The 15000-nt window shown below is 42.3% G+C and overlaps 1 protein-coding gene and 1 long non-coding RNA gene across 7 annotated transcripts in view; one reads left to right on the forward strand and one right to left on the reverse strand.

The window, feature by feature from the left end:
• Nucleotides 1-15000, forward strand: part of LOC311049673 — a 388479-nt gene that overhangs the window by 264297 nt on the left and 109182 nt on the right. The window lies entirely within an intron of this gene.
• Nucleotides 1-15000, reverse strand: part of LOC311049647 (SLIT-ROBO Rho GTPase-activating protein 3-like) — a 108200-nt gene that overhangs the window by 18339 nt on the left and 74861 nt on the right. For 2 of the 6 annotated variants that reach the window (XM_084063396.1, XM_084063393.1), the window contains 4 exons: nt 13212-13409; nt 9344-9428; nt 6182-6209; nt 1515-1545 (listed from right to left, as the gene is read on the reverse strand). In XM_084063396.1, coding sequence (XP_083919522.1) covers nt 1515-1545; nt 6182-6209; nt 9344-9428; nt 13212-13409 — 342 coding nt within the window. Of the gene's footprint in view, nt 1-1514; nt 1546-3623; nt 3730-6181; nt 6210-9343; nt 9429-13211; nt 13410-15000 lie in introns of all 6 variants that reach the window. The other 4 variants (XM_084063395.1, XM_084063392.1, XM_084063394.1 and 1 more) reach the window with 2 other exon arrangements.

Below are 15000 nucleotides of genomic sequence, written 5' to 3' on the forward strand. Positions count from 1 at the left end.
AGTACAGCGGTTATTCCCAACCTGGGGTCAGATGGGTGGGCCGCGTGCATTTCCAGAGTGTGTTATTTTAAATTAACGGAACTAACATAGTATACTTTAAAGGGATAGTTCCAAAAATATATATATATATATGTTTTCAATCAATTAGCCACCCCATGGAGACTTTGTATTCCTAAGCCAATAATTTGAATCGATAGAAAAAAAGTCACTATCATTAAAATATGTTTTGCCAATTATTTGTGGGCCCACTTGCAACATCCTCACGGGCCTCTCCCCGCAGGTTGGGAATCACTGTCATAATGCATTCACACAGGGTTCTATTTGCTGGGGGGGGGGGGGGGGGGGGCAGGAATTCATGCTTCTGATTTTGATACCCCCCCTGCATTATTGTTTTTATGGCCGGTGGGGATACGATATGTATCCCTGCTTTAATTAAATACATGCATTTGCTTTTGGGAAATAATATCACAATGTAACCATTTCATTGTATGTTACCCACATTAACCCTGGCATCCCTATTTTGGGTAAAATTTGGGTCAAAATGTGTCACAATTTTGGCAGCAATTAAAAAAAAAATAGCAACAGTGGCCGCTCTACAAGCTCACACCGCATCACTTCGTGATACATTGTGAGCTTGTAGATTGGCTTTTTTCGCTATTTGTCATATACGTAGAAGTATACAGCATAGGGCTTAAATGGTTAAGACAATATCCCCCCCTCTGTGTCTTTTTTTTTTTACAAATTGAACCCTGCATTCACAACGACAGAACTCATACACTAAATAACAAACGGTCATGCTAGCAAAGAGTGAACGGAAGACTTTAGTGCAAGGCCGTCAACATGGCAAACAGACATAATGGGGTGGTGAAGAGAGTCTTGTTATTCATTCACAGAATGAAGTGATATTTGAGCAAGAAAGCAAACCAGTACAATAGGCTATATGCACAGCAGCCATATTGGAAAGAAACTGGGCCTATTCCTTACTTCCTTCACAGGTGTTACCAATGATTCTAATGATGGCTCTGTTACATTTAGCGTAGCACAGTGGTTCTCAAACTTTTCAAGGACCCCCATAACTCAGAGAGTGTACAAATTGAACCAAATGGACCCTTACCCCTCCATTTGTACACTCTCAGGGTTACACACCCGTAAGGGGCTATTTGGAACCCCCTCAAGGAACCATAAGGGTCCCTGCCTGGACCCCACTTTGAGAGTGTTGAGCACTTCATGAGCACAGTGTTTCCAGTGAGGCAACTTGCACAATATCAGCACCCTGACTCTGTTTGACCAGAATGGAACAGAGCCTTCATTAATATCATTGGTAACACCTGTGAAGGAAATAAGACGAGGCCCAGGTTATTGACAATATGGCTGCTGTGCATAGAGCCTCACCATCACACAACAGAAACACCAAGGAGCACAAAGGGCGGTGGGTGAAATGTTGGGTTAGTGTGTAATAAAAAATGCATCATCATGACCCCACCCACCCTCTCCCTCTCTAAATGGCCGAGTACCTGACTTCTGGCACGGATATTCCGTCTTCCCCTGGGGCAGAGAGCAGCGAGCCACACAGACAGGACAGGACAGGACAGAGAAGAACCAGAACAGGTTAGTGACAGAGACAGACCTTTTTGAGGGAGAGAAAAAAAAGGGGGACTCCTGCCTTGGGAGCAGAACCGAGAGCACTGGTGTCTGGTGAGATGTGAGATTAATGACATGGCCGGACTAGACTGCCATCCAACTCCTTTTGAAGTCGTCTGATCCGGTCTAGTGAGAATCGGCGGATACAGATATAGCACGTGCCCCCGAAAAAGTATTCCCCCCCGAGAAACCAGGGGTGTAGTGGTAGGGCCATACCCATAAACCTTATGAATCCTGCAAGTTTCTTCAAATACATCTCGTTGTACTGTACATCCGTTTTGGTATGTCCGTGTTTTATTGTCGCTCATAGCGACTGGTCCGGTGACTAGTCCACTCGATTCAGCATTCATCAATTCAAGCAATTTTTTCTAATGGATTTTGGCGTACGTCATTAAGTACATGTACTCAAGAACTGTACTTAAGTACAATTTTGAGGTATTTGCACTTGACTCTCGAGTATTTCCAATTTCTAATACTTTTACTTCTACTCCAGTAACTCCACTATATCTCAGAGGCAAATATTGTACTTTTTACTCCACTACAATTATTTGAAAACTTTAGTTACTTGTTACTTTGTAGATTTCGATTATTATTATAAAACATTACATTCCACCAATGGAGGCTGGTAGAGTGTGTTGTTGTTACTGTTGTTTTACAGTAGTTGAATTAATTATTAATAAAAACCGTGCGCATGTGACCCGCACCGCATCGTGGAAAAATGTGTTATACCAGTGCAAAACCCTAGATGGGGGGTGGAGGGGGTGGAGGCTATTCTATTCGTCTGCCATTGTGACCCAGAGGAATTGTTATTGCTTGACCTGAAGGAGGAATTTCAAAGAGAAACGGCAACGGCTGCAGTATTGATCTCTGGAGCCGTTTATGGTTGGTGGGCCACGTCTGGAGACGGTGGAGGGGGGTGAGAACGTTAAAGGAGCACTTCACCCATTTTCAACCATATCTTCATGTTAGTCCTCACTGATGCTCATTAATACTGCAAGTCTGCGTCTCGTTGGCGGGCTGTGGACAGTTCAGAAACCTGCCGACCAATGACATCATCGATGGGGATTCCAAGCTAATAGAAGCTATACAGTCTTTCTCGTCCTGGAAAGTCAGCATGCTTGAAATAAAACGTGTTTGTAATGTTGTTTGAAAAGACCAAACCATGCCCACAGTTGATGTCACTGGTATACAGATTTATGAACTGTCCTCTGGGACACAAGAGTGGGTAGACAGCAATGGTGCCACCTTATAACGATGAGGTTGAAAAAGAAGTGCTCCTTTAACCCACTCATTCTGCGAACGCATCTCTGTCATTTTGTATGTATTTGGCTCTTCAAAAATAGCAGATCTACAAGCTCACATAGCGAGGCACCGAGTGCCGCGCTATGAGCTTGTAGATCTGCTATTTTTGAAAAATCGTGGAATGTGTTTGCAAATCTTTGACAAATGTTCGCTTTAAAATATATATATTAAAAGATTTGCACAAATGTTCACCCTTTTTCAAAAATAGGAGATTTACAAGCTCATAGCGTGGCACTCGGTGCCGCGCCATGAGCTTGTATATCTCCTATTTTTGAATGGCCAGAGACATCTTAAAATGACAGAGATGCGTTCCCGGATTGAATGGGTTAAATGTTAAAACCCCAGGGTGCCGGCTGCGCTGGCGCTCGAAAACAAACCATCTCCTCTAAACCAAGGCTTGTTGGATTCGGTACCTTCAACAGAGGAAAAATAAATAAAAAAAAGAGAGAAAAAACGAGCGCCTAAAAACGCCGAGGTGACTTACCGCTCAAACAAGGCAATAAAGGAAGGAGAAAGTCAGTGCACGAGTGAGACGACATTTCGGGTAAGAGAGAGAGAGAGAGAGAGAGGGGTCAAAAGCCAGAGAACAACCCCCAGGGAGCGCTATAGCGAGACACAGCGGGGCTCATCATATACAGAGACACACACACACACAGACAGACCCCCCCATCTGGGAATACCTGGATGAAGGTCTCCATATTGCCGTTAAACAGCTTACGCTTAAAGACGGAGCGAGGTCTAGCCTTCCTCATTCTCTGGGGTTTAGGGGGCAGGGTGGGGGGCCTGCTGGCGAGATTGGTGTGGGGGGGGTGGGGGGCACGGTACACACAATGGTCATGAGTCATGACAAGAGAATGACTGGCCGAAACGAATGCCAGGACTGAATTCAAATTCACTTTTTTTTTAAATAATACAGTGAGATTTATGTCTCAAAATCAAAAACATGTCAAAAGAACTGTATGGCTTGTGGACACCCATTTGAAAATATATTGAGTCAGGGACAAGATTTTGTCAACATTTGGCTATATTCAGACGAAATAGGATCTTAAAGGGCAAGACCACTTTGGTAGAGGTTTGGGTTGTGTAGTTATCTTGCCATGATGTAACTGCAAAGGTGGACAAGACATCAAAAAGAATTGCTCCATTGATTAGAAATTGATGATTCAAAATATGCTCCTCATTGACTTACATTGTGCGGTGAAACAGCTGTCAAAGTCACTTTTTTAGCACACAAACGAACGCAAACAAAGCTGATTCAGACAATATAGAGCATCACCAAACCCAGTACTGTTTGTTTTTTTAAACAAACATTTTAACTTCCTGTTGATTTTACTATGTGAAGATCCGGATCCGGATCCGCGGATCTAGTCCGGGTTTTCTTCCTAATAAAAATAGCGAAACAAACAGCACTGGGTTTGGTGATGCTCTATATTGTCTGAATCAGCTGTGTTTGTGTTTGTTTACGTGCTAAAAGAATGACTTTGAGAGCTGTTTCACCGTACAATGTAAGTCAATGGGGAACACATTTAGAATAATCAACTTCTAATCAATGGAGCAATTATTTACATCATTGTAAGTTACATCATGGCAATGTAACTACACAACCCACGCCTCTACCTTTAAGTGTTTAGAGAAGTGGTTCTCAACATTTTCTGGATCGGGGGTTAAGTGTTAAGTGGTCAGATGGGTGGGCCGCGTGCATTTCCGGAGTTTATTTTAATGATCAATCGATCAATTGTATATTGGCTTGGATCAATGGACCGACGTAGCATACTTTAATGTCATTTATATTGGCATCACTATGACAACAAAGTATCTTTTTTAAATATCACTGTTAAATTATCATTTAAAATCTGAAGTGTTTTTCCAATGATTTGGGGCCCCACTTGCAATACCCTCACGGCCCACCAGTGGGCCCCATCCCACAGGTAGAGAATCACTGGTTTAAACAACTGTTCCTGGAGACCCCTTGGACCCCCATTAAAGACCCCCACGGGGGTCCGCAGACCCCACTTTGAAAACCCAGAGCCATGGCTGGAACATTCCAGAGAGTCTGCAATGCTCTCGGATGACTCTGGGGACTTATAAAAAATACATCAGTTAATAAAAACTTAATTACAGCAGCTGAGCGTGATGGATTGTACCGTAGATCTAGGAGGATAACATGGTAATAACTACAAAGCAATTTGTCAAAAGACGAACGACAATTACTGCACACTAATGGCTAATTTATGCTTCGTGGTGCGACGCGATTGGTCATGCCGTTCGATGATGAAGCATAAATTACGTTAAGTTCTAATGCCTGAACCAAATCCCGGTGCAGTGGTCTGCCCTACAAGTACAAAGTCCAAGGGCAGTAATGATGCAAATAATAAAGCTGATTAAAAAAAGGTGGTAACACTTGCTTAACCCATTAAAACCGGGAATGCATCTGTGTAACCACTTTAACCATTATTTTATACTTTGGCTATTCAAAAATAGCAGATATACAAGCTCATAGTGCGGCACCGAGTGCCGCACTATGAGCTTGTAGATCTGACATTTTTGCAAATCTTTGAAAATACATATATTTTGTAAACCGAACACTTTTTAAGTCAAATCTTTGCTTCTGGGGGTCCCTGAAACAATATATTTTGAAATGGGGGTCCGCGGCCACATTTTGGGGGCCCCTGACATGAGAAAGTTCGAGAAAGTGTGAGAACCATTGATTATAGCAACATACGTTTTTTCAAAAAACATTTGTAGAATCCTCAGAAGCAAAGATTTGAGTTACAAATGTTAAAAATATATATTATATTAAAAAATGTGCACACATGTTTGTGATAAAAAATTTAAAAAAGCAGATATATAAGCTCATAATAAATACATTTCCAAAATGTTAAAAAGAAATGTTTCAAAACTGTCATTCACATTCACATTAGTTTGGGGTTGGGGTCCTTGGGATTTTAATGATTCCGGTTCCTTAAAGATTCCCTCTTAACGGTCCGATTCCATACATAATTTTGGCCTTCAATATATTTTTTGAAGGCTGACAGTGTGATAAAACCGGTTACGGAAAACGGTTCCAAAAATGTGATGGAACCGGTTCCGGTTCCTCAATGTCGGATCCGGTTCATTCCGGTTCCGGATCCCAACCCTAATTCACATGTGTGATGTCATTTTCTGCCACTTCTAGGACGGATTTAACGCACCGCGGACCCCTTTTATTAAACCCGTTTCCCCCCACTGAACATCTTACCTCGTTGTTCCATATTCAGCCCTTTCACCTAAAAGAAAGACAAGAGAAAAGAGAATAAATTAGTATACGCGACTCGAGTATGTACTCAAGTACTGCACTTGAGCAGTGGCGTAAAGTAACTAAGTACATTTACTCAAGAACTGTACTTAAGTACAATTTTGAAGTACCTTTACTTTACTGGAGTATTTCCAAATTTCAGTACGTTTACTTCTACTCCACTACATCTCAGAGACAAATATTACTCCACTACACTTATTTGAAAAGTTTAGTTACTACTGCAGCTACTTTGTAGAATTTGATTAATATTACAAAACATACATTAACCACTTCAGCCCTATTTAAACTTTGGCTATTTGAAAACAGCCGATACAAGCTCACAACGTGTCAACATTTTGAGGTAGTATTTGTTTTTATTGTATTTTTTTACTCCACTAAAAATATTTGACAGCTTTAGCTACTAGTTACAGATTAGGATTATTGATCCAAAACATACAGTAACCTCGTAAGCCCTATTTTGTACTTCCTCTATTCAAAAATGACAAATCTGTCACGGGACTCCAGTCAACCAAGTATAGGGTTTAAGTGGTGAAAGGAATATTGAATACATGGAGATTTTTTTTGATTGTTTTTGTTGCATATTCCTGAGCCAATAATCCAATATTTGACAAATACATGTGTTAATATTTAAAACGTGCTCTTTGAACCTGGATCACCAAAGTGCAGTAGCTATGGGAAATCAATCTCTATGAAAAATGGGTTTAAAAAAGTGTTTCAACTGGTCAGCCAAATGAGATATCGGCATATAAGTGATATTACTCTAATTGTATATCTGTTCTTGAGGTAATAAGCTCTATTCACAGCAGCCATATTGTGAAGACATTCACAGGTGTTACCAATGATACTAATGAAGGCTCTGTTCCATTCTGGTCAAACAGAGTCAGGGTGCTGATATTGTGCATGTTGGCTCACTGGAAACACTCTGCTACACCAGTGGGTCTAAAATGTGGGTCCAGGGTCATGGTTCCTTAAGTGGTTTCCAAATGGCCCCTTACAGGAGTGTAACTCTGAGAGTGTACAAATGGAACCAATGCATTTGGTTACATTTGTACACTCTCAGAGTTATGGGGGTCTTGGAAATAGAACATTCAGAACACTAAATGGAACAGAGCCTTCATTAGTATCATTGGTAACACCTGTGAAGGAAGGGATAATATGGCTGCTGTGCATAGAGCCTATAGTTTTTCCCCCAAAACCACAAAGGCTAATTTGACATTTGGGATACACAAATAAGTCGGTGTGTCCAAAAAACGTAGTTACTGCACTTTGGCTTTGTAGGGCAGAGTAGGCCTCTCAGTGATTACACTGTGAGAGTTGTTTTGGAGTTTAAATTATTCTTTTATAATGGTTTTGCATTGGTCTCAGCGTAAGCTAATATTGGATTATTGGCTCAGGAATGTGAGCAAAAAAACAGGAAAGAAATCAAGGCTTCAAGGGGCGAGTGATTGATTGAAAATAAGTCATTGTATGGGAAGTCCGGGGTCTTCAACAGGTGGTCCGAGGGGACTCCTAGGGGTTCCTCAGAGTCACTACAGGGGGGCCGCCAAATCTTTGTGTGATTGGATTATGGAGCTTGTAGATCGGCTATTTTTGGCAAAGAGGTTTGGTGTTGGTCTATGAAATCTATGAAAATACAATTTTATACAGTATGTATAGTGGGGGGTCCCTGCTTCATCTCTGATTAAGCTAGGGGGTCCATGGGCTGAAAAACATTGATGACCCCTGCCTTAAAGGGACAGTTCACCCCCAAAATAACCTTTTTTCCATCGATTAGTCACCCCATGGATTTTATTTTGGGTGAACTATCCCTTTAAAATCCTAGTACTTCATCCACTGCTGCCAACAGTAGGGTGGTACGGCTGAGCAGCAGCGCGGGCAGAGGGCTGGGCGTCGCCCGGTTGGCAGATGGAGAAGCTGAAAGGGGTGTTATATATTGGGAAGGGGAAAGAAAAAAGCAAAAAAGCGGGCATTCTATTCAGACGGCCCTGAATGGTGCGAGTGCCACGGACCCCTCTGACTCACTGCCAGGCAGCGGGGGCATTCACACCGGTCGCCCGGGTAACCGACCGCACAAGAGCCCCCAGAAGAGGACAGGCACACACACACACACACAGACAGGGGGATGGAGGGTCCGTATAGTCCACTGTGGAATTAAAAAGGCGTCTCCAGGGGAAACGGGGTGGCGGGGGGTGGGGGGTCTGCACAGAGCACGGCCATAGATTTGTCGCATAGTTCACATCCCATCAGCAGACACACGCACACACACACACACACGCGCACAAACACACGCATGTACGCGCACAGTCGTGGAAGAAGTACTCAGATCTTTTAATTAAGTAAAAGTAGCAATACCACAATATAAAAATACTCTTTTACGAGTAAAAGGCCTGTGTTCAAAATGTTACTTAAGTAAAAGTGCACAAGGGTTGGCATCAAACTGTACTTAAAGTACCAAAAGTAAAAGTACTGAAATGTTTGAAAATGGCTGATCTACAAGCTCACAGCGCGTATGCGACGCGACGCCCGAGGGAGCGTGAGGGGGGCGTGGCGGTGAAGGAGGTCAGAGTAGATGGCCGCCATCGCAACGAGTCGTAAGTTTGTAGATCGGCTATTTTCGAGCAACCAAATGCTGCAGGTATTAATTGGGTAATACAATGTTTAGTATTAATAATCTAAATCTACTCTCTCTAAGTCTCTAGTAATTAATTGGTCGTATTGTTGCCTTGCTCAAAATACATCTGTAAAAGACTATCTTTATTTTCTTTGCAAGTCTGCAGTTCACACCATTTGGAGTTAAAGGGATGGTTCACACGCAAATTACTTCTTTTCTATCGATTACTCACCCAATGGAGGCATTTTTTTGTTTTTGTCACATTAGCCAATAATTTGATTCGAATAATTTGACGTCATCACATTATTGGCCAAGGAATGAAACAAAATAAATCGTAAGTTTGCAAACGAATGTAGTGGAGTAAAACCGACAATATATCGATGAAGTAGTCGTATAAAATAAAAAGAATCCTCAGAATTGTACTTTAGTACACATACTTGAGTAAAAGTATGTATTCACGCCACTGAGCATGTGGTAATAGCAGCGAGTCTCACCTTCTCCCAAGGTCTGCTTCAGGAGGTCATGCTTGGCCTGCAGCTTCACTATGAGATTGCTCCCATTCAGGTATTCTTTGTATTTCTGCACCGGTCAACAAAGAGAACACACAATCAGGTCATCTAGGGGTCCCCGGATATGCTTTGATCCGTTAAGCCCGGGGGCGGATCTGTGTCCTTTTAAGATTTCTTTGGCTATTCAAAAATAGCAGATATACAAGCTCATAACGCTATGAGCTTGTAGATCTGCAATTTTTGAAAAATCGTGAAAATGTGTGAAAATCTTTGAGTATGTATAATATATGTTTTAAAGCGAACATTTTTTAACTCCGATCTGTGCTTCTTAGTGGAGCTGCTAAGAGAAAAATCGTTCACTTTGTGATGCAAGCATGAAATTTGGTACATTTACTCTTCAAACCCCACTCTTTTCAAAAATACCGCTGGCCACGCAAAATTCCAAAATGGCGGCCCACAAATCCAAGATGTCTGTCCAAAAGTTAGGTTTTTCCTTTATAACTCGAAATGTATTGATTTTAAGCACCATAAATGTATTAAAGTTGAATATAAATTCGGGCATTGCGGATATTTTGGTACCAAGTACATGTCTGTATCTATTACGGTTCTTGAGATACAGCATATAGGTACTTTTACAGACTCGGGAGAGTAAGAAATGTGTAACATTGATTGTTAATAAGTGAATATGGTGATATTTGGTGTTATTTTCATAACCTGTTATTTTCAGTATGGTTATAACATACAATTCTAAATCCAAGATGGCGTCCAAGATGGCTGCCGTTAACTTGAAGTAATCATATCTTAGCAACTATGATACTTTTCTTTTGGCGTGCATATGTTTTTTGGTCTATGAATCCAATGGGGCCATTGCAGTACAGAATTTAGACGTTGATAAAAGTGGATATTTTGGTACCTAGTGCATGTCTATATTATTGCGGTTCTTGAGATACAGCTTATAGGTTATTTTACGGAATCGGGAGAGCATAAAAAAGAGGTTTGAGTTACACCTCACAGTTGCAACTGCACAGAGCTGTACACATGAGACCCAGTTTATAGCACTTGCACCTGCCACGACAGCCACATTTACAGCCACATTTGGTAAGCTGTTCGCACGTCTTGGCTATTGGAGAGTTGGCTGTCCAGAAGACCTGCCATTCCTCACCAACCTTCTGCCATCCCCAGTCTACAGGGTCCTCTGCTCCTGGCTGACACTGGGTTGCCTGGGCCCACACACAACCAGCCTGGTAGGCAGCACGCCTGGTGTGTTGGAGCAAAGCTGCTCTGGTTGGTGGGATTGACTCATAAGGCCTCTGCTTTCTGGCAAACATGTCAAACCTGGCCTCATCCACAGAAGCAGCTGTGCTGGATCTGTCATACATTAGGATGACAAACCTCTCCAGAATCTGTAGGTCACAATCCTCCACTGTGGGAGGGTAAATACCCAGTTTGGAGAATACAGACGAGACCTCTGGGCATATGTCCCATGTCTGCCAAGCAGTTTTCTTGCGGAAGGCTGACACAGTGTCACATCCTGTAAAGGCATGAAAGAATAGCATGCCTTTGACCTTTTCCTGGCCAACAAAATGAAATAGGTCACGCACACTGATCCAGCGCAGGCTCTGACCTTGTCCAAATGCAACCCACATCTGCTGTAGTCCAGCCTCTTGAAGAGCAGCGAAGACACTTAGTGCTAAGATGAGAACATCTGTGTCATTTGCCTTGATCAGGATGGATTGGCTACCATGTTCTGCAGCATATTTGGCGTGCACAAAGATGCAGCTATCAGCTTCCTCATGAGAGCATTCATCCAGTCCATCAAGACCAGTTTCATGTGTGCTGAGGACAGCAGGTCCCTTTGTGGCAATCACAATATTTGGATCGAACATTTGTGCAACCTTGTCGCTGTCGGCAAGAAAGTGATACAACTCTGTCTTGTTGTCATTGTGCCTCAGGAAGTTATGTCAGTTAGATGGCATAGTGTTCTTATTTGTCACCTTGCGTCTTCCTCCATGGCCACGTTTGGACCTGGTTTCAGCTTTAAGACTTGATGGGCTGTACACATCAAAGACCAGATGTGTCATTGTGTACTTGCTGCTGTACATGTATATCACTGGTAGGAAGTCAAGAGCTGCATAGTCCTCAAATGTCTTGGATCTTTTTGGTGGCAGGACATGGACCAAAGCTGACCCATCTACAATGAGAACATCTGCCTCATGTTCTTTGTCAACTGGTGGGACATAAGTCTCAAGGATAGAGGTCAGCTTCCACCCTTGCTCAACGCAGCAGGAAAGGACTGGTTCTCATACTGAAAGAACTCCTGCAGGTCACACTCTCGGCTCTGACAGGAGATGAAAAGCTTTGAGAACAGCTGACAGTCCTCCTTGAGAAGCTTCTGCTTTGAGGGTTCAGCAGAAGAGTAATCCTCTCTGAAGAAGTCAGCTTTGTTTTTCTTGATTGGCTCATAGAAGAAGGATGGATTGTCTTCCAGTGCCTTACAACTAGGTTCAGTTATTATCGGTTAACCTACACCTAGCCCGATCATTCATCCAATGCCATTTAAGTCCCTTGTGATCTGTACACCATCCGGGTAACTTAAGCCCCGTTACCCTTGGCTCGGCTCTCCCGCGCTGGCACACCCTGTCGATTCAGGTGCGGCTATCTAACTATATCTACTAACTACCAACTATGGTTTACTAGCTAATGGATATGGGGCAGTCAGACAGCATTTGGGACACTAAACTGAACTATACTACAACTACAAGGCTAATAAAACATTAGTATATCTAGATCAGCCGACACTGAACCCCATGCTGAGTTACACAGCAGTGATGTGTGCCCTGGTTGTGTGCTGACATTCACTCTATTGCATTTGTAAGATTTTATCAATGTCTAAATTCTGTACTGCAATGGCCCCATTTGAACGCATAGACCAAAAACATGTGCACGCCAAAAAGAAAGTTTCATAGTTGTTAAGAGTTGTTAAGTTGTTTTAGTTTTTGATTTAGAATTTTATGTTACAGCCCTACTGAAAACAGGTTATGAAAATAACATTTTTATTTTGCCATATTCACTTAACAACAATCAGTGTTACAAGCAACAAATGTATTGCTCTCCCGAGTCTGTAAAAGTACCTATATGCTGTATCTCAAGAACCGTAATAGATACAGACATGTACTTGGTACCAAAATATCCGCAATGCCCACATTTATATTCACCTTTAATACATTTATGGTGCTTAAAATCAATACATTTCGAGTTATAAAGGAAAAACCTAACTTTTGGACGGACATCTTGGATTTGTGGGCCGCCATTTTGGAATTTTGCGTGGCCAGCGGTATTTTTGAAAAGAGTGGGGTTTGAAGAGTAAATGTACCAAATTTCATGCTTGCATCACAAAGTGAACGATTCTTGCTATATTCTGCTGTTAGCAGCTGCACTATCTGGGGGAGTCCCTGGAATAACATATTTTTAGATGGGGGGTCCGCGGCCAAATACATGATTTTGGGGGTCCTTGACATGGAAAAGTTGGAGCAGCACTGATATAGCAACATATATGTTAGGATTTAGAAAATATTTTTAGATTAACGTATTTGGCCGCGGACCCCCATCTCAAAATGTATTGTTCTAGGGACCCCCAGAAGCAAAGATTTGAGTTACAAATGTTTGCTTTAAAAATATAAAAAAATATATATTCAAAGATTTGCAAAGCATTTCAAGATTTTAAAAAAATCGAGTGCTTGTAGATCTGCTATTCTTTTTCAAAGCCCAAAGAAATCTTGAAATGACACAGACACGCGTTCCTGCATTGAATGGGGTTAACCCCTTGTGGTTGGGGATAATGGAGAGAACTCACGGTGAAGTAGAAGCCCTCGGTCTCGTGCTGGTTGGCGCGCCTCTTGGCGACGCTGGCCTTGCTCATGTAGGAGTCGGACGAGGCCGACTTGACCGACTCGGTGGACTGGCTGTGCTGGAAGGCCTCGGACACGTCGAAGTCCTCCACCGTCAGCATGTCCTGAAGGGTCTGCATGGTGGCGTCCAGAGTCTTCCTCACCTGCAACAACATGTTCAGCAAAAAGGTTCAGCATATACGGTTCAGCATATACGGTTCAAATGTCATTTAGATAAGCAGGTTATTTTAGAACACAGTTTCCCCAAACACTGCGTTTGTGGGAAACTTTGTGTGGGTCGCGGACACATTTTTATGGCCACGAGTAAATATCCATTTATTTTTTGTTTCCTAGATTTTGTTTTTAATTATTACTATTTCATAATAATAATAAAAAAATATATATATATAATTGTCTCCGCCAGGCCGAAAGGCATGGCGAGAGAGTATGTTTTACCCTCCGTCCGTCCGTGTGTGTGTGTGTGTGTGTGTGTGTGTGTGTGTGTGTGTGTGTGTCTGTCTGTCTGTCTGTCTGTCTGTCTGTCTGTCTGTCTGTCTGTCTGTCTGTCTGTCTGTCTGTCTGTCTGTCTGTCTGTCTGTCTGTGTGTCCTGTCTGTGTGTTAGCAGCTAATCTCCGCCACCGTTGGCCCGGTCGCTGCGAAACTGTGCACACACACTCCCTGGATGCCAATTCAGAACCTCTGCCCCACATTTTTCCCATGGGCCTGTTATAGCGCCACCTGGAGGCCGATTTGTGCACAACCCATTTTTTTTACACTACTCCTACAGATTTTATCCAAACGTCATGCAAATTGGTACACAGTATCTCTATAGTCATGTGATCAACTCGGATCTGTCCCATTTCCCATATTCCATCCTCATTGGCTAAGGTTCGCTTCCAAAATTTGCAGGATTGGTCCGTTTTGAACAAAATTCCTCAAATCATGAACGCAGCTTGCGATTTCCGTGAAATTTCACAAACATATTCCCACTAGGCCAAGGAAGAAATGGCACCCTTTTCACATTGGCCTGTTATAGCGCCACCAGCAGGTCTAATTTAGCAAAACACATTTTTGGAACAAAATGCCTCAAATCATGAATGCAGTGTCCGATTGCTGTGAACGACCTAAGAATAAATGGCACCCTTTTCACATTTGCCTATTATAGTGCCACCAGGAGGCCACAATAACGTACCTGACCTGGCGGAGACCTGTGCTCCGAGGAGCACTTTTTCTAGTTTTACATCATTTTAAAATAAAATTTCATGTATACATACAAATCTACAAATAATATCATATTTGATTCTGTGAATTATAATTTTTTGAAAACTGTAAAACATATTTTTTTCACATTATCAAATGTTTTATGCTCACCAGGAGCCTGGATGGCTTGGTTCCAGGCTTAAAACAATTTATATAAACATTTGTTTTTGTAAATCTCTATGGGGAAAATGTATGGGCATTCGATCGGTGGCACCACTGCTGTGCCCTATTAATCCTCTTCTGGTATGGCCTCAGCTCTATTCTTCCTCAGTGTGAGTGGAGCTCTGTAAGGAAACTAGTACATGGTCTCCTGGCAGCATGAAGGAATGTGAGATGAAACATAATGTGTTTTTCCATGAGGGAGTGAGTGTGCATTTTCATATTCACAGAAGCAAAGCATTCACAAGAAAGCATTGCACACACACACGCACACGCACACGCACACGCACACACACAGTGTGGTGGAAAGTAACTACATGTACTCAAGTACTGTA

This window comes from Gymnoscopelus microlampas (assembly GCF_963454915.1).
Source record: "Gymnoscopelus microlampas genome assembly, chromosome: 7".
Lineage (NCBI taxonomy): Eukaryota > Metazoa > Chordata > Actinopteri > Myctophiformes > Myctophidae > Gymnoscopelus > Gymnoscopelus microlampas.